Raw genomic sequence first — 20681 nt, forward strand, 5'->3', positions numbered from 1 at the left:
TCTACCATCAAAAACACCTAAAATCCTACTACTGCTCTCCACCTTCTGCTGCTAACCCCCTAGTCCAAGCTACCACCGCACAAAGGGATTACTAATGTCTTGCCAACTAGTCTCCCTGCTTCCAACCTTACACTTGCCCCCTTCAAACTTATCAGTCCACCCCTAATGTGTATTCTACAGCAGCCGCAATGATTCTGTTTATAGGTTAGTCATGTCTCTCCTTGCTCAAAATCCTCCAATGGCTTCCCATCTCTCTCAGTAAAGCCCGAAATCCTTATAGTAGCCTTTAACATCCTATATGATCTTTCATTCTTGTTAGCTCTGTGACATCATCTCCTACTACCCTCTCCCTCTCTTCCTCAACTCCAGCCTTCCCAGCCTCCTTGGTGTTTCTTGATCAAAACCTTTGCCCTTATCTTCCCTCTGCATGAGGCACTATTTCTCCATACAGCTGCATGATTTGATTTCTCACCTTTCTCATATCTTTGCTCAAATTATCACTTCTTCAGTAAGACCTTTTCTGCCCATCTACCTAAAAATGTAACTCGCATTTCCCACCCTAAAAATACCTGCTTTATCTTTCTACTCTCAACATCCAACAAATCACAAGTTTTGATATCTTTTTCCCTTAGAAGAATGCATAGTAAGTATTCCATAATATTCCATAAATATTTAAGAATTTCATAAATATTCAAAGTATATTAAAGATATATACCCACTTACATTAACAAAATTTTTAATACATATCTGTACACAAAAAGTAATATTCTCTTTTTCAAGCATCCATGGAAGAATTATAAAATTCTTCCATGAATTTTATGTGTTCTAAGCATACTCTAGAACACAAAGAAAATTCAAAGAATTAATAATACAGGGCAAAGTTATCAAGAACAATGAAATGAAACTATAATTTATTAACAAAAGAACAAAACAAAACACAGCTTCTTAGGATTACAGCCAACACTGCATAATGAACATATACCAGGTATTAAAACTAAGCAAAGAATGTGTACTCATCTTTGCATCAATCTATGCAATTAGAATTGATATCGCCAGTTTACAAATAAGGAAGTTGAAGCTAAGAACACTGAAATTTCTTACTCAAGATAACATAGCTAATAAGTGGTAAAGCTAGATTCAATCCCAGGTTCCTGACTCTGGAGACCAAACTCTTGACTAATGTACTCTTTTAAATAACACCTGGGTCAAAGAAAAATCACCACTATAATTCAGAGTGTACAACAATAAGAACACTCTATTGAAAAAAGAAAACCTTTAATTTTAAACTAAAACTATACTCCAGAAAATTTAGCTTATTCTTTACCAAATAAAAAGCAGAAAAATAAATATAAAAAGCATTCCACTTAGAGAAAAATAATAAAGTAAATCTAAACAAAAGGGGAAGAAACAATTTAAATGGAAAAATAATTAGTGAATTAGGAAAGAAAAAACAGTATAAGAGATTATATTTCAAGCACATTCTTCAGGGACATAAAAAATTATAAAACTCTCTATTAAGAGGCATTTTAAAAACTTCAACACTTAACTTCAGTAATCATCAATATCTATCTAATCTTCCTTCATTTATACCCTTATCAGCTTTAAAATACTGCAGTATATGTCTTAAGTGCCAATTATATTATTATGTCCTACTTCAAAGAAAGGACTGTCATTCATCTCTCTCATTATTTCTCCCTCTCTCTCTTCTCCCTCCCTCCCTCTCTCACCCAGGTATAAGGTCTTAGAAATCTCTAACCATAAAGTAAGGCTCTTAAGGGTAGGTACTCAATACACATTTGTCACAAAAATGTCACTGGTGATAATTTAAATAAAACATAGCACACCTTACTCCACATGCATAACACTATAAAAATCAAGACAGTAGAAAATAAATCATAACTTACTCGAACTTTCCTGAACTTCATTATCATCCACATCTGAATTATTCATTCCAGATGTTAAATAATTCTTGAGCCTAGAAGGTCCACTTAAGAAAAAAAGGTAAACCACAAAATTTGTGCATTTATATCTATCTAATATATCTACCTTAATGGTCATTTTTATCCTAAAACAGCCAAAGGTTTTTTCCTTATAAAATATTAATAGTATACTTATTTGCTGCATAAAACAAAAAAATCTACAATTTAATCCCACATTTGACTTGTCAAACATGATAACACTGAATTTTATAACCTTTTAAACTAACTCATGAATCAGAGTTACAAATTTAAGTCAACTCAAATAACACTGATAAAAATCAAATCATAAGAAATAAAATTAGAAATAAATCAGCTTATTTTAATTTTTTTTTAAACTACAGGCAAAAACAAGCAATTTAAAATATAGTTCAGAAGTTGTTCAGAGATGATTCAGTTTATCCCAGTCCTAGATCCTCTTCCTCCTATTATGAGTCCAAGACAGGCCTAATGGTCACAGGCTCCCAAAGAGTAAAGAAATCTAAGCCATCCCTTCAAAGTCTGAGAATCTGCTATAATTTACCATTCTTTCATTTTGTAAAAGGGTGTATGACTTCAGATATTAGGAGACTAGGTTAATTTGGTTTGCTCACTGAGTATGCTCTCTTTAAACTTATATCCACAAATTCTTAGATGATGCCCCTTTCAAAAGGTACAGCCTAATTCTAACTCCCCTCTTCTGAGTGTGGTATGGACTTAGTGACTTGTTTCTAGTGAACAGAATAAAGTGGAAGACTTCAAAGACTAGGTCATCAAAAGACACTATGGCCTCCATCATAGTCACACTTTCTGTTGGCACACCTGCTTTGTGGGAAGCCAGCTAGCTACCATACTGAATACCCCTATGGAGAGAGCCACATGACAAGAAACTGTGGCCTCTAGCTACCTTATAAGTGGATCCTCCAAGTTCTAGTCAAGCCTTCAAAGGACTGCAAACCAGATAGATATCTTGACTGCTATACCTTATGAGATTCCCTGAGCCAGAACTAGCCAGCTAATTCTCTCCCAGATTTCTACCCACAGAAACTGTGAAATAATGTTTGCAAGGCACTAACAAAATTATTAAGCTTTGAGAGCAATTTGTTACACAGCAATTGGTAACAAATACAGTGAGTAAATCCTATTATCCTTAGAACACATGCATACCTTCCTTCCAAAACTGAAGTCCCAGGCTCTCTAGAATCCAAGTTTGACTCTGCTCGTGTCTTGCATGTATATCCACTGATCTGAGACTTTTGATGAACATTTTGTGCAGCCATACTATCTTGATTCTTTGAGCTTCCTGTACCTCTATGAAAATGAAAAGTTTGTAATTGTTTACATTTCTTCAAAAAATATTTCTTCTAGAACATCACACAAGGTGGGTAGACAATATAACATTGGCTATAACAAATATCAGATAACCTTGTTCAGGTCCTAAAACTTACAACTAGTCCAGAAAGGAAATTTGACTTTAGAACCTATCAAGAGTTCTAATTTGAAAAATTCTGATAAAAGAAATGGTACAGACCTGGCCTAACTAAGATAGACATGATGATAGGAGGACACTGGGAGACATTAACTACAGGCAGCTTATGATGTATACTACACAGTTAAATCTATCACAGTTTTTGTTGAAAATCCACAAACAACTGAAATTGTTTTATATGATACCTCTACTCAGCCTACTAAGGAACAGCAGAGTGCTCAGAGGGACCTAAATATATGCAAACCCCAAATATATGCAAACAAGATACATTATTCCTAGACTGCATAATTCTCTCTCCACTCTCACGTCTTACAAGTCCTATGTTTTAAATTTGTTTCCTGACTCAGTCTACCAGCCTATTCTTATCATTTGTGAAAAAAAATCTTTAGTTATGTTTGCAACATAACTAAAGAGCATCCAAACTTCTGAGTATTCTTTGATAGTTTATTTCTGGAGTTTCTAGTCTCCCTCTAGGTCCTACCATCAGAGTCAAAAGAAAAAAAAAAAAGGATTATTAGAGAATACTATAAACAACTGTATGCCAACAAATTAGATAACCTAGATGGAATGGACAAATTCCTAGAAACACACAAATTACCAAAACTGATTCAAGAGAAAAATAAACAATTTCAAAAGACTTATAACAAGAGAATAAATCAGTAATCAAAAAACTACCCAGAAAGAAAAGCCCAGGCCCAGATGGTTTCACCACTGAATTCTACCGTCATTCAAAGACTTAACAGGAATTCTTCACAAACTCCTCCAAAAAAGAAAAGAGCACTTCCCAACTCATTTTATGAAGTCAGTGTTACCTTGATAACAAAACTAGACAAACACATCACAAGAAAACTCCAGCCAAAAAAAAAAAAAACCCAAAACAAAACAAAAAACCCTCAAAAAAAACTAGCAACATTTTATCAACAAAAAAAAGTATCACATGATCACCTCAGTAGATGCAAAAAAAAAAAAAAAAAGCATTTGACAAAATGCATCTTTTCACTACAAAAACACTCAACAAAGTAGGAATAAAAAGGAACTTCCTCAACCTGATAAAAGGACATCTATGAAAAACCCACAGCTAATAACATACTGAATGGTGAAAGACTCGATGCTTTCCCCCTAAAATTAAGGACAAGATAAGGAAATCTGCTATTGTCACTTCTACTTAGCATAGTACTAAGGATTTCAGCCAGGACAATAGTGCAAGAAAAAGAAAGAAAAAGCATCCAGATTGGAAAGGGAGAAATAAAACTATCACTATTCACAAATGACATGATCTTGTACTTAGAAAGTCCTACAAAATCTACTAAAGAGCTCTCAGAACTAATACATGAATTCAACAAGATTGCAGGATAAAGATCAAAATACAAAGATCAATTGTATGTCTATTCATTTGCAATGATCAATCCAAAAATAAAATTTAAAAAGCAATTCCATTCACAACAGCATCAAAAGGGATACTTAGGAATGAACTTAACAAAAGAAGTGTAAAACATATTCTGAAAATACTGTTGAGAGAAATTAAAGATCTAAATAATAGGACAAACACCCCAGTTCAAGGATCAATAGACACTGTTAAGATGGAAATATTCCTCAAACCAATAGATTCAACGCAATCCATTTCAGAATTCTAACTGACATCTTGGCAGAAATTGACATACTGATTCTAAAACTTATATGGAATTGCAAGGGACTTAGAATAGCCAAAATATTCCTGAAAAAGAAAAATCACACTTCCTGAATTCAAAACTTACTTCTAAGCAATGGTAATCAAGACAGTGTGGTTCTAGAACAACAACTGATATATAGACAACAATAAAATTGAGAATCCAGAAATAAGCCTATACATCTATGGTCAGCTGATTTTCAAAAATGGTGCTAAGACCATTCGACAAACAGTTATGGGAAAACTGGATAGTCACATGCAAAAGAATGAAGTTGGACTTTTCACAGCATATACAAAAATTAACTCAAAATGGATCAAAGAATTAAATTTAAGAGCTAAAACTACAAAACTCTTAGGAAAAAAACATGGGAGTAAATCTTCATGAACTTGGACTGGGCAAAGGATTCTTAGATATGACACCAAAAGTACAAGCAACAATGGACAAAACAGATCAATGGGACTTTATCAAAATTAAAAACTTTTGTGCTTCAAAGGACACCATCAAGAAAGTGAGACAATCCAAAGAATAAGAGAGAAGATTATCAAATATCATTTATTTGATGAGACTTGTATCTAGAATATATTAAAACCTCATACAATTCAATTTAAAAAAAAGACAATTCCAAAAAAATCAGGCAAAGGATCTGAGTAAATCTTTCTCTAAAGATTGGCAAATGGCCAATAAGCACATGAAAAGATGCTCAACATCATTAGTCTTCACAGAAATGAAAATCAAAACCACAATGAGATGCCATTTCATACCAACTAGGATGGCTAGAATAAAAAAATCAGATAATAACAAATGTTGGCAAGGATGTGGAGACACTGGAAGCCTTAAACACTGCTGGTAGGAATATAAAATGGTGCAGATGCTTTGGAAAACAGTCTTGGAGCTCCTCAAAGGATTAATGTAAAGTTACCATATGACTCAGCAATTTCATTTGTACACAAATGTTTATACCAGCATTATTCATAATAGCCAAAAGGTGGAAACAACCCAAATGTCCAGCAATGGATGAATAATAAACAAAACATAATGTAACAAAATGAAATAGCACTCAATCATAAAAAGGGATGAATTACTGATACATGGTACAACATAGATAAAACTTGAAAATACACAAACTGAAAGAAGTCAATGCAAACAAACTCGTACTATATGATTTCACTCATATGAAAGTCCAGGATAGAGAAATCTGTAGACAGAAAGTAGGTTAGTGGTTCCATAGAGTTGCTGGGGAGGGGAATAGGGAGATGATAGCTAAAGGACCCTAATGATGAAAATGTTCTAAAATTGACTATTTTGACGGTTTGCACTATCAGTGAATACAATAAAAACCAATGAATTCTACACGTCATGAGTGAACTATATATAAGTTATACCTCAATAAAGCTGTTAAAAAACCTAATGTAGTAAACCTCTGTTCCAAATGGCTTATAGAAATAATATAAAAATTAAGTGCTTATACAAATTTAAAATGAGAGAAATTCAAAGATTTCTAGAGGGTAATTGCTTCTTATACTTTAAATGCACTAGCTCTTTAATATTTTTTTTTCTAAATGCTTTAAGAGGGGAATAAGGGTGTTAGCTTGTAGTTTAATTAATGACCATGGTTACTAGGTTATAAGAAGCAAAAAATATCACTTTAGACAAGTTAAAATTTTAATATCTGTTACTTGTATAAAGGAGAAGTTCACGTAATATTTTTTTCCATGTAATATTTCTAATCAAGAAGACTCCTTAGACAAATTAGACATATTCATATTTTAATGTAATAATGTCTCTTTTTTTGCTTTTCCTAAATACAGAACAATAATACTGTTAACATGCTTTTTAAATCTAAATTATCTTTGAGGTTTCCATGAGAGCCACTGAGTAACCACAAAGATTTATCTTCCCACCTTATGGTAAGTAGAATACCAAAATAATTACATATTTGATCTTTTATTTATAGTAAGTAGCTTAATGACTATACAGGTTAACTAAACAAATGTCTCAAAGATCTTCCTTTCTATGAATCCAGATACCCAACAGACTTTCTTAAGCAAATACTGTAGCAACTATCAACTCTGGATATTTCTCATTAGACTAACTCCTTCTCACTGTGCATAAGATAAGATTTGTTTTAGGGGTACTAGCTCAAATTCAGAAACTTAACATAAAAACTCAATTTTTATACCTTAGTATTTCTCTCAACCCATAGCTAAGGCTTATCTGCTTTGTTTAATAAAACAGTGATTTATTATTATTAATACATTCAAGTAAAATCAGTTGGACTAATAGAAGACCTACATATCCAATGACACACTATTTATTTAACCTAAGTGTACCTTCCTCATATGTAAAAATAGAGCTAACACCTGTCCTATCGACCTCTTAAGATTCTTAATGAAAATCAAATGATATTAAGGAACAAGATAATATAAATATGGGGCTTCCCTGGTGGCGCAGTGGTTGAGAGTCCGCCTGCCAATGCAGGGGACACGGGTTCGTGCCCCGGTCTGGGAGGATCCCACATGCCGCGGAGCGGCTGGGCCCGTGAGCCATGGCCGCTGAGCCTGCGCGTCCGGAGCCTGTGCTCCGCAATGGGAGAGGCCACAACAGTGAGAGGCCCGCGTACCGCAAAAAAAAAAAAAAAAAAAAGATAATATAAATATGGAAGTCTGATATAAGACAGAGAGGGCATTACAAATCAGTGGGGGGAAATTCACTACTCAATGAACTGTTCAGATAGTATGCACTATAATGACATACACTAATGTATTTTAGAGCACTCTATCATTTATTTCAATACATCCCCACCACCTGCAGTTTGTCACACATAATATGTATTAAGTATTTTTTTAATGAATGAATGAGTGAATGCTCTATCAAAAAGCAAAAATGCATAAGAACAATACTTACCTCAGTAGGTTGTCAGGACTGATGAGAATTTATTGAAAGCATCTAGTGAATACTTGATACACAGTAAGCACTAAAATATGTTAACTATTATCATCTTATGGGGAAAAGAATTAAGATGTATTCCTGATTATTGTAATTACATTAACCTCATTTAAAAGAAAGCAACTCAAACGATACACTTAAAAGTGATTAAGATGATAAATTTTATGTTATACGTTTTTATCACAATTTTTAAAAAGGGATTGTTAGGTGACAATAATGCTTACCTTATTAAATTTATCACTCACACCCCATGTGCTATACATTATTCCCCATTTTAATATGAGGAAACATTCAGAGTACTATTTTGCCTGAGGTGTCACACAGCTAATGGCAGACCGTGGATTTACTAGCAGGTCTGTCAGACTGCAGACTCCTTTATGCTAACATTGCCTCTATATAAATGATTAAATAACATAGGCACATTATTAAATGCCAAACAAAAATAACTGCATTGTACACATAAGAGACATTATTACCTAGAAGGATTAAGGTTTTTCTTCTCAGCTGGGTCTGCCTCACCACTTTCCAATGACTCATTCTGGGAACAACCAGAACCTTTAGCATTTAAAACCTTCTGTGTTCTTGAGCTGCCTTCATTAGTTCTCTTCTGCCTTTTAAATGGAATAGTTTTTTTCCCAGTATTCTTAGATGATTGGTTTGTTTTTTCAGCAGGTTTTTGTTTACTGTTATGATACAATGACAATTCACTTCTTACTGAAGAATTGCTAGAAAAAGGACCTGAAGGATTAAATGATAACCTAAAGTTAGTATAATGTTTGATTATTTGGCTCACTAAAATACCAACATGATTTATATTTTACATGTAAACATATACACACCCCAATCTCATAGGCTATATTTGTTTTCTTTTTTTTTAAGATTTTTTTTGATGTGGACCATTTTTAAAGTCTTTATTGAATTTGTTACAATATTGCTTCTGTTTTATGTTTTGGTTTTTTTGGCCCCGAGGTATGTGGGATCTTACCTTCCCGACCAGGGATCGAACCCGCACCCCCTACACTGGAAGGCAAAGTCTCAACCACTGGACTGCCAGGGAAGTCCCTCATAGGCTATATTTGTTTTCAAGTTAAATTCATAAACTACACAGCTCTTCAATTTATAGATACATGTACCAAACCTTTTAAATTTATCACGAGTTTCCAAAACCATCCTCTCTGGCTCTGCCCACTACTCTTCTAGTCATCCCTAAGATCCTGTTATTTCCCCAAGGTCCCAGCTTCATCTTCTCACTCTATGTACCTTCTCTGAGGGACCTATCAACCCATAACTTTAATTACTATCTACATGCTGATATCTATAATATTCAGCTACCACTCTCTCCCAAATCTGCCACTCTGGTTTTATTTCCTATCTTAATGAAAAGTATAACTAACTACCCAGATGCCTAAATCAGAAATCTGAGTCATCCAAGACTCCTGTCCCTATCCACAAGCAATCCCTAAATCCTGTCATTATACTTCTTTTTTGTTTGTTTGTTTGTTTGTTTTTTCCATACTTCTTTTTTAATGTCTCTCAAATCCTCTTCTTTTAAGCTCTGCTACCTGTCACTAGCAGGGACTTTTATCATTCTTATCTGGATCATTAAAACAGCCTCTTAACTGATCTCCTTTCTCTAGCCTTGCCATTCTTCAATCCATCCTTCACACTGCTTCAAGAATCATCCTTGGAAAACACAAACTGAATCATTACAATCCTGGTTAAAATCTTTTTGTGATTACCTATAGCTTAAGGATCAAGTCTAAATATTTTCAATTCTAATTTATTACTACATCTAGAGTGCTTATTTCATTAATCGTAACTCTCAGCACTCTCCTCCAAACAGACAAATCAAAAAAAAAGGCAGTAGGGGCTTCCCTGGTGGCGCAGTGGTTGAGTCCGCCTGCCGATGCAGGGACACCGGTTTGTGCCCCGGTCCGGGAGGATCCCACATGCCGCGGAGCGGCTGGGCCCGTGGGCCATGGCCGTTGGGCCTGCGCATCCGGAGCCTGTGCTCCGCAACGGGAGAGGCCACAACAGTGAGAGGCCCGCGTACCGCAAAAAAAAAAAAGGCAGCAGTACTGAACTATTTGCATTTCTCCAAAGCACTGATCTTAAAGAGTCCCTAGACCAGCAGATCAGCATCACTTGGGAATTTGTTTGAAATGCAAATTCTCAGGCCTTACCTCAGACCTACTAACTCAAAACTTTCAGAGTAGGGTCCTATAATTTGTGTTGTAACAACTCCTCCAGATAATTCTAATGAAACAACTTAAAAGATCAAGCTCTCAGCTCCAGATCTCTACACGTGCTACTTTTGCTTGAAACATTCCATCCTTTTTCCTCACCACACCCAATCACTTAGCTGACTCCTAATCCAATCTTCAGGAAGCCTTCTCTAATTCCCTAGGCTAAATTAGGTAGCTTTCTCTCAGTCCTTTGACAATGTTTATCATACATCTGATTGTTTACTTATCACTCTCTTCCAGCAGACTGGCAATCCTTAAGATCAAGATTGATATTTCACCTATCTTTATATTCCTCATGCCTAATAGCAAGGGCAGGATTATGGTGAAGCAAGAGTAGCCTAGGGTAGAAAAAAAATTTTTCCCAGTTTTACTGGGAAAAAATTGACATATTAACACTGTACAAGTTTAAGGTACAGAATACAATAACTAATATATGTATATATTGCAGAATGATTATCAGAGAGTATATCTTTAAAGTTCTCATAAGGAAAAAATAAAAATTCTAACTAGCGTAGAAAATTTAAAAAGGTGTTTACTCCAAGTCACTCACACAACCCTAAGACCAAGTGTCTCCTTAAATTTCCCATTTTAGGTTGCTCATTTGCCTCATCTAGACCTGGCCCAGCCTAACACCATTCCTGCCTCACAGTGGAAACTCAATAAATGCTTCTCGACATATATGAAAAAGCAGGAGGGTCACATGTACACTACAGGCAGTAGATCAAGAGTCAAGAAATCTGGGTTCCATTATTTTCCAATTCTAGCACAAAGGTCTATAACCTTAGGGGGAATTTATGTTGCTTTTCTATGCTTCAGACTTAGTTTCTTCTTCCATCAGATGAAGGAGTTTGGTGATCTGTAAGCATTCCTCCACTTTTGTGACTCCCTACTTGATCAGCAACCCAACATGTCTCAGGACTGATATGTTTCAGGTCTTTTTTGGTAAATTTTGGAGTTCCAGAATGCTTATCCAAGCTCTGTAAGATTTTTATTAATCCATATATTTACATGTTCACTGACTATAGTAGTTTCCAGCAACGTGGGGCAAAAAGATGAGTTCTCCATAAGAGTAACAGTAGTAGTTAACATTTTAATACTAAGTATATGCCATTTAATACTTATAACAACTTAATGAGGTGGAAGTATTGGTAATCACATTTTACAGAGTGAGAAACTGAAAAAAGTAATCTCCTCAAAGAGGAGGAATCATAATTTGAACTCAGATCTAACTCAAAAATCCAAGAAGAGCTGCAATAGAATAAACATTTCTTACTGGATTACAATTCAATAATTCGTAGCAACAAGACCTCACAGATACAGTGCCACATATGCACTAGTCTCTCACTTACTGACTTAAATGCCCCAGTCGACAGTATCTACATATGTAAATGTTACCTTACCATATACCAATCTTTCCATGATCATCTCCTTTAAAAAATTCTACCAAAACAATAAATGTTTCATATTATACAGAAAAGAGCTGGCATAGCAGGCTTAAGAATGCTATCCTTTGAAAGGCCTGCTTGCAAAGTTAGCCCTTAGCCCTTGGGTAGCATATAGGCACTTGAATTTCAGGAGGGTTCCCATCATTTCATAACTGGTAAATGTGGTTTAGTGTGCCTAAAATGCTTGTGCAAAAAATATGGTTTATGACAAATACTTGCTTTTCCTTCAGGGAGCCTGGAATTTTAGGACACGCTAGGCAGAGGGTGCCTAGGTGACCATTGTCAATAAAAATCTTGGGCACTAAATCTCTAATGAGCTTCCTTGATAAACAACATTTTACAAACTTGTCAAAACTAGCTAGAGGAACTAAGTGCCTCCTGTATGAACGCACTGGTAGAAGACTCTTGGAAGCTTGCACACAATTTCCTTCAGACTTTGTGTAACTTTTCTCTGCGGATTTTGCTTTGTATCCTATCACTACAAGGTAACTTCAGACATCCATTATCACCTTTCCCACTTCACTTTTACCTGATGACCCTGCTTACTATTCCACTGAGAAAACAAAAATGTTCTGAAGAGTACATCTTCACTGAACTACACTGACTCCATTTTGTCAGTTCCTTCTTAGTCCCACAGTCCCACCCCCTTCCCCTCAGTGTGACTGAGCTTTAGCCTCCTCAAAAGGAATGTGCCCAAGCCAGACATGTTCCCTATCAACTTTTATCCTTGCCTTAATCTGATATGAAAACTGGAAGAATGCTTTTACTGACTCAGATGGTTAAATGAGACCCTCGGAGGGGAGGAAAAGCCCTGGTTCCTATCTGTGCAGATGTGCTTCTCACTAGTAGTCAGAATCTATTTTTAGCTCTGGCCCCTTTAAAACCCCCTGTACCCCTTTTGGCTGTGCGGAGTGCAGCTGCAAATGCCTCTGGATCATCGACCACCTGATCCTTCCTTTACAACCAAAATAAACTTCATAATTGTACTTTATGGAGTTACCTGGTTTTTCAGTCTCAAAGTTCCTTCTCAGTTCGGAGGATATTATTCAATGTCTCCACTGCCCAACATTTACCTTTGCACCATCAACTCTACCAACCTATTTCTAAGTGTCGCCATATACCCTGCCTTTCTTCTTTTATATGATATACTGTCCTTGCTCCTATCTAGAGCTAACCCTTTTACTATGGACTGGACCACACCCTACTCCTTGCCTACACAAGGACTGTGATCCTATATTTATCCTCTACCTTTCTACAAGGTCGTTTTAATGAGCAGATAAGCTGATGTAGTATCTTGCATATTAAAAGAGAGAGAGACACCTTCCCTTGACCCCACATCTGCTATGTCCCTTTATCTTACTGTCTTTCCTACCTCACTTCCTACACTCCCTTGAACCCCACCTCCAATCAGGCTTTTGGTCTCATCATTCTACAGAAACAATTTTTATGAAGGTGACCAACAACCTCCATGTTGCCAAAACCATATTGTCAATTCTTAGCTCTCATCTAATTCAGGCCATGAGCACTATTTAAAATAGTTCATCACCCAATACTTAAAATGCTTTCATTACTTCACTTCCATAACCCTAAGTTCTCCTCATTTTCCTTTAATCTCACTAACTGCTCCTTTTCAGTCCTTTTGATGGATCTTCCTTTCTCTTCCCTACTCCTAACATTGGAGTCTCCCAGGACTCAATTATTGGCTTTCTTTCTTCTCCAAGTATAGTCTATTACTAGATGATTTCAAGTAGTCCTGAAGTTTTAACGATCACCTCTATATTGATAACTCCCCAATTATATGTCCTCCCAGATCTTTCCCCCCAACTTTAGATTCATTTTATCAAGCTATCTCCTCAATATATCTACTTCAATATCTAATTAACATATTCAACCTAAAATCTTGATATCCTTCCCAAATCTGCTTCTCTCATATCTTTCCTCATCTCAGTAAACCATTCCCCACCTCAGCAAACAGTAGATCCATTCTTCTGCTTGTCCAGGCAGAAAAATCTGAATCATCCTTGAAGCCAGCTCTCACTCCAATTCATCAGTACTTTCTGTGACTTACCTTCAAAAATATCCTGAATCCAACCATTTCCATTCTCTTCCCTCCAACCACCTCCTAACTACTCTCCATGCTTCCATTTTTGCCCAGTCCTAGTTCCCTCCCTACATTGCAGTAAAAATAATCCTTTTAAAAGATAAGTCAATCAGGTCACTTTATTGCTTAAAATTGTCCAGTAGCTTCCCAATACACTTTGTCTAAACTCATTATCACAGCCTGCTTCTCTGACTTCATCTGCCCTGGCTTACTCTCTTCTTCAGCCATACTGACTTTTTGACATTCCTCAAGCTTTTCCAGCAAGGCCCATCAGTACTTTTATTATACTAATACTGTTCCCTTGGTCTGGAATGCTCCACACCAAATCATTTACATGGCTCCCTCCTTCACTTTATTCATATATGTGCTCTGAAAGATCCTAATCAACTCTTACTGCTACCTTTTACAAAAACAATATTCTGCTCCATTCTCCTATCTACTCCCAGCTCTGCCATTTACTTCCCAACTCTAATCTTTATGTGCCTTGTTTTTCTCAATTACCTATCACTGAATGAATTATGTATCTATATTGTTGATCTTCCTCCAGCAGAATGTAAGTCCTATAAGAGCAGCAATTTTTCATTTTTGGTTTTATTCTTCCACAGCTGTATCCCTATATCTAGAATACTGTATATAATAAAGCCTCATAAATATCCTTATAATTAACTGATTTAATATTTCTATTGATGATCCAATTTAAATTTTTCCTCATGAGATTCTTCTCAAGAGAATGGGAGTATAAATCAAACATAGAGGCTCTTATAGAATGAACATAATTTAAATAAAAATACTTACTCTGCTCTGATTTTACCACCCACCAATTAGATGGATGTCTGGAAATTCTCTGACTTCTTGTGACAGTTGAAGTCAATTCTTCAGGTACAATTTTGTTCTTCTTGGACCCATCTGAAAAACCCTTCTTTTTGTATTCCTTATCTTTTTTCTGATTCTCTGCATGAGGAACATTGGTGCTACCTTTCTTGCTTCCTAAAATAAAGAATAAAAACAATTCAAAATCTACTGCACCAAAGAATATTCAGAAAACCAGAGGAGATTATAAAAAAAAAAACCTCTCAATTATAGGAACTTCTTAAATTTATTCTGTGGGCTTCTTTGCATCTCTATTTTTTAAAAGTCACATGTTCTCAATAAAATCTACAACTTTCTGTCAGTTAAATGCAAACTTTTCACATTGCTTGATAACTAACATATACTCCTGAATCAAAAAAAAAAGGTATACTCTGAAAAGGAAAAATGAAATATGAGACTCCTTCCACTACTAAAGTCCCATGTAAAAAAAGGTTAACTACTGCTTTTCTTTTTTAAAATAATTCATGATTTTTGTCAATCTAATTTATGGAAGAGAATATTTTAAGGAAGTTTTCAATAAAGAGATCTTTCCTATATGAAGGAAAAAAGATTGTTTCTTTAAACAGAATTTAAAAAGAATTTTTAAAACAATGAATATGGCAAGCAACAAAAAGCTAATGAAAAGGTTTGGCATCAACAGTAACTTCATTTTGCTACAAAAGCAGGTAGATAAGAAAAGATCTAAGAAAAGGGACAGATAAATTCTAGTTTTGTTTTTGAGACTGACACCAGGAAGAAGGGGAAATCAGAGAAATAGAAGCTATTTTAATATAAATATTGCATCTAAAAGATGTACAACCACCAAAATGAGTTTAAAAATGGGAATTTTCAGAAGATTTAAAACATTAGATGTTGTTAGTAGATGTAATGAAAAATTTTCTTGACCAATGAGTAAATCAAGAAACCAGCATTTTTAAGTTTCTGACACAAAGATTTCTCTGAGATCCAAAGAAGGAGTTAAAATCATAGCAAGCAGGAAACTCATAGAGTAAGTGAACTGCATAAAAGTATATAAGACCAGGGGCAGTGGCCAAGATGGTGGAGTAGAAAGACCCTGAGCTCACCTCCTCCCACAGGCACACTAAAATTACAACTATTTACAGAGTAACTATTGATGAGAACAATGTGAAGGCTAGCAGAAAAGACCTTCCACAACAAAAGATATAAAGAAGGAACCACAATAAGACAGGTAGAGATAAGGCAGAGTCAAGACCCACGGTGGGCAACCTACAAACAGGAGGATAATTACAATTGCATGGTTCTTTCCAAGCAGCCACAGGTCTGAGCCCCACACTGGGCTCCCCTGACTAGGGTTCCTGTACCAGAAAGACAAGCCCCTCCAAATGTTTGGCTTTGAAGGCCAGTGAGGCTTACTTTCACAAGAACCTGAGGGCTACAGGAAATACATACTCCACTCTTAACAGGCAAAGGCACTGTAATTAAAATGGCAAAATCTCAAATACTCCAAGGCCCAGGGTAGAAGCAGTAATTTGAAAGAAGCCTGTGTCAGAACCACCCGCTGATCTTGGAGACCCTCCCAAAGAGGCAGGAGGCAACTGGAGCTCACTCTGGGGACAAAGACACTGGTTGCAGTCATTTTGGGGAGCTTGTTCTATCACAAGGACACTGCCGTCGGCAAGCACAATTCTGGAATCCTCTCTCTAGCTTATTAGTGCCAGAACCCAGATCCTCCCACCCGCTGGTTGGCGCCAGTCCTGGGACGCCCGAGGCCAAGAAGCTAGCCTAGTGGTGACCCAGCCTTACTCACCAGTGAGCCAGCACTATCCCTTGGGCCCCTGGGACCCCACAGCCAACCACCAGGATTCAGCGCTACCCACCATCAGGCTGACACCAGCTCCAGGAATCCCAGGGCTCTACAGCCAAAAATCCAAGGACCCAGCTCTGCTCACCAGTGAATGTACACCAGCTCCAGGACACCGTGGGCCTCACAGCCACCCATGTCAGGAACAGGTTCTGCCCACCAGCAGACAACATCAACCCCAGGAACCACCTCCCCAGGCCACAGCCCCACACACCAGCAGGCCAACACTAGCTCCAAGACCGCCAGCACCACATCCAGCCACCCCAGGACCTGGCTCCGCCCACCAGCAGCCAGCAGCCTCCACATTATGCAGGGCCAGAAAACCCACCAGATGGGGGCAAGCCTGTCTACCAGTGCATCCACAGTAATCAACCTGCCACAACTGAAGGGCCAACTCAGCCCACACAGGGCACCCCTAGAGCATATAGCTTTGATGACCAGAGGGCAGGTCACTGCTGGACACCCACTGGACATCTCATAAGGAAGGCCACTTCCCCAAGATTGGAACTGTAACCAACCTACTAAACACATAGAAATAAAAAGAGAATTAGGCAAAATGAGGTGACAGAGGAATATGTTCCAAACAAAGGAACAAGATAAAGCCCTAGAAGAACTAAATGAAATGAAGTTAACCCATTTACCCAATTAAAAGTTCAAGATAATGATCTTAATAAAGATGATCAAAGAACTAGGGAGAATGATGAACACAGTGAGAAATTAGAAGTTTCTAACAAAGACTTAGAAATTATAAAGAAGAACCAAACAGAGCTGAAGAAATACAATAACTGAAACTAAAAATACACTGGAAGGAATCAACAGCAGATTAGATGCTACAGAGGTATGGATCAGTGAACTGGAAGACAGAGTAGTGGAAATCATTCAAGCTGAAGAGAAAAAGAAAAAATAAAAAGAAATGAGGACAGTTTAAGAGATATGTGGAAAAACAACATCAAGTGTACTACCACTCACATTATAAAGGTCGCAGAAAAAGAGAGAGAAAAGGGTCGGAGAACATATTTGAAGACATAATAACTGAAAAGTTCCCTAATGAGATAAAAGAAACAAACGGTCAGGTTCAGGAAGCACAGAGAGTCCCAAACAAGATCAACCCAAAGAGGACCACAGTAACACACAATGAAATTAAAATGGCATATGACCCAGCAATCCCACTCCTGGGCATATACCCAAACAATTATAGTTTAATTAGAAAAGATACATGAACCCCTATGTTCATAGCAGCACTATTTACAATAGCCAAGGCATGGAAACAACCTAAATGTTCACTGAAAGGTGAATGGATAAAGAAGATGTTATATATATACAGAATAGAATATTAGTCATAAAAAAGAATGAAATAATGCCATCTACAGCAACATGGATGGACCTAGAGATTATCATACTAAGTGAAGTCAGAAAGAGAAAGACAAATACCATATGATATCACTTCTATGTGAATCTAAAATACAACACAAATGAACATATCTGTGAAACAGAAATAGACTCACAGACATAGAGAACAGACTTGTGGCTGCCAAGAGGGAGGGGGAGTGGGGGAGGGGAGGACTGGGAGCTTGGGATTAGCAGATGCAAACTATTACACATAGGATGGATAAACAAGGTCCTACTGTATAGCACAGGGAACTATATTCAATATCCTGTGATAAACCATAATAGAAAAGAATATGAAAAGAATGTAGATATGCATAACTGAGTCACTTTGCTGTACAGCAATTAACACAACACTGTAAATCAACTATACCTCAATAATTTTTTTAAAAAAAATAAGTTAAAATGGCAAAAAAAAAAAAAAAGATTAAAAAGAGAATATTAAGAGCAGCAAGGGAGGGCTTCCGTGGTGGCGCAGTGGTTGAGAGTCCGCCTGCCGATGCAGGGGACACTGGGTTCGTGCCCCGGTCCGGGAAGATCCCACATACCACGGAGCGGCTGCGCCCATGAGCCATGGCCGCTGAACCTGCGCATCCCGAGCCTGTGCTCCGCAATGGGAGAGGCCACAACAGTGAGAGGCCCGCGTACCACAAAAAAAAAAAAAAAAAAAAGAGCAGCAAGGGAAAAGCAACTAGTTACATACAAGGGCACTTCCGTAATGCTACTGGCTGACTTTTCAGCAGAAATTCTGCAGGCCAGAAGGGAGTAGCACAATATATTTAAAGTGACAAAAGGGAAAAAACCTACAAACAAGACTATCCGGCAAGGCTATCATTCAGATTTGAAAGAGATCAAAAGTTTTATCGACAAGCAAAATCTAAAAGAGTTCAGCACCATGAAACCAGGTTTATAAAAAGTGTTAAAGGGACTTTAAGTAGAAAAGGCCACAACTAGGAATATAAAAATCATGAAAGGAAAAATCTCATTGGTAAAGGCAAATATACAGGAAAGGTAGTAGATCAACCACTTATAAACTTAGTAGAAAGGTTAAAGGACAAAAGTAGTAAGTCGTCTATATCTGTTAGCAGTTAAGGGATAAATAAAACATGATGTATATATGATGTCAAAAAATTTTAAGCATGGTAAATAGGGGATAAAATGCAGGGTTGTTAAAATGCGTTCAAACTTAAGAAATCAGCAACTTAAAATAATCATGTAATACATATAGATTGCTATATATAAACTCCATGTTAACCACAAGCCAAAAAGCCATAACAGACATACACACGAAAAGGAAAAAAGAATCCAAACATAACACTAAAGGTAGACATCAAATCACAAGGGAAGAGAGCAAAAGAAGGAACAAAAAATAACTACAAAACTATCAACAAAATGGCAATAAATACCTATTAATAATTACTTTAAATGTAAACAGACTAAATGCTCCAATCAAAGAAATAAGAGTGACTGAAAAATAAGACCCATATAGATGCTACCTACAAGAGACTCACTTCAGATCTAAAGACACACACAGACTGAAAGTAAGGGAATGGAAAAAGGTATTCCATGCAAATCAAAAGGAAGCTGGGGTAGCAATACTTATTTCAGACAAAACAGACTTTAAAACAAAAACTCTAACAAGAAACAAAGAAGGACATTATATAATGATTAAGGGATCAATCCAAGGAGAAGATATAACAATTGTAAATGTATATGCATCCAACATTGGAGCACTTAAATATATAAAGCAAATACTAACAGATATAAAGGGAGAAACTGATAGTAAAAATAATAGTAGGGAACTGTAAACCCCACTTACATCAATGGACAGATCATCCAGACAGAAAACCAACAAGAAAACACTGGCCTTAAATGACATATTAAATCAGATGGAATTAAAAGATACACAGAGAACATTCCATCCAAATTTTGCGGGCCCATGGAACATTCTGCAGGATGGATCGCACGGTAGGCCACAAAACAAGTCTCAGTAAACATAAGAAGACTGCAATCATATTAAGCAACATTTCTGACCACGGTGCTATGAGACTAGAAAACAAGTATAAAAACACAAACATGTGGAGGGGATATGGAAGAAAAGAAATAGGGGAGGGAAATTAAGAGGTACAAACTTCCAGCTGCAAACAAATGAGTCATGGGCATGAAACATACGGTGTTAGAATATAATCAATAACTATGTAACATCTTTATATGGTGACAGATCTTAACTAGATGTGTCATGGCAATCAGCTTGAAATGTATAGAAATTCTGAATCACTATGTTGTGTGACAAGAACTAACACAGTGTTGTAGTCAATTATACTTCAAAAACAAATAATCTCATAGAAAAATAGATCAGATCTGTGGTTATCAGAGTTGCGAGGGTGGAAGGAGAATTGTATGAAGGCAATCAAAAGGTACAAACTTCCAATTATAACAGAAATAATTACTAGGAATGTAATGTACAACATGATAAATATAATTAATACTGCTGTACGTTATGTATGACAGTTGTTAAGAGAGTAAATCCAAAGAGTTCTCATCACAAGGAAAATAATGTTTTCCTACTTCCTTAATTCTGTATCTGTATGAAATGACAGATGTTCACTAAACTTATTGTGGTAATCATTTCATGATGTATGTAAGTGAAATCATTATGCTGCATACTTTAAACTTACATAGTGTTGTATATCAATGATGTCTCAAGAAAACTGGAAGAAAAAAACAAACAGAAAATAGTATATAAGGCCAACA

General features: G+C 36.5%; 1 protein-coding gene across 1 annotated transcript in view; it reads right to left on the minus strand.

Annotated features, from left to right (window-relative positions):
• The window catches only part of CENPC (centromere protein C), a gene marked incomplete at its 5' end in the record, with an annotated part of 91689 nt that overhangs the window by 25393 nt on the left and 45615 nt on the right, over positions 1–20681 (minus strand). Inside the window, 4 exons of the mRNA XM_079716564.1 lie at positions 1905–1987; positions 3123–3266; positions 8534–8795; positions 14645–14836. Coding sequence (XP_079572690.1) covers positions 1905–1987; positions 3123–3266; positions 8534–8795; positions 14645–14836 — 681 coding nt within the window. The remainder of the gene's footprint in view (positions 1–1904; positions 1988–3122; positions 3267–8533; positions 8796–14644; positions 14837–20681) is intronic.

This window comes from Hyperoodon ampullatus (genome assembly GCF_949752795.1).
Source record: "Hyperoodon ampullatus genome assembly, chromosome: 1".
Lineage (NCBI taxonomy): Eukaryota > Metazoa > Chordata > Mammalia > Artiodactyla > Ziphiidae > Hyperoodon > Hyperoodon ampullatus.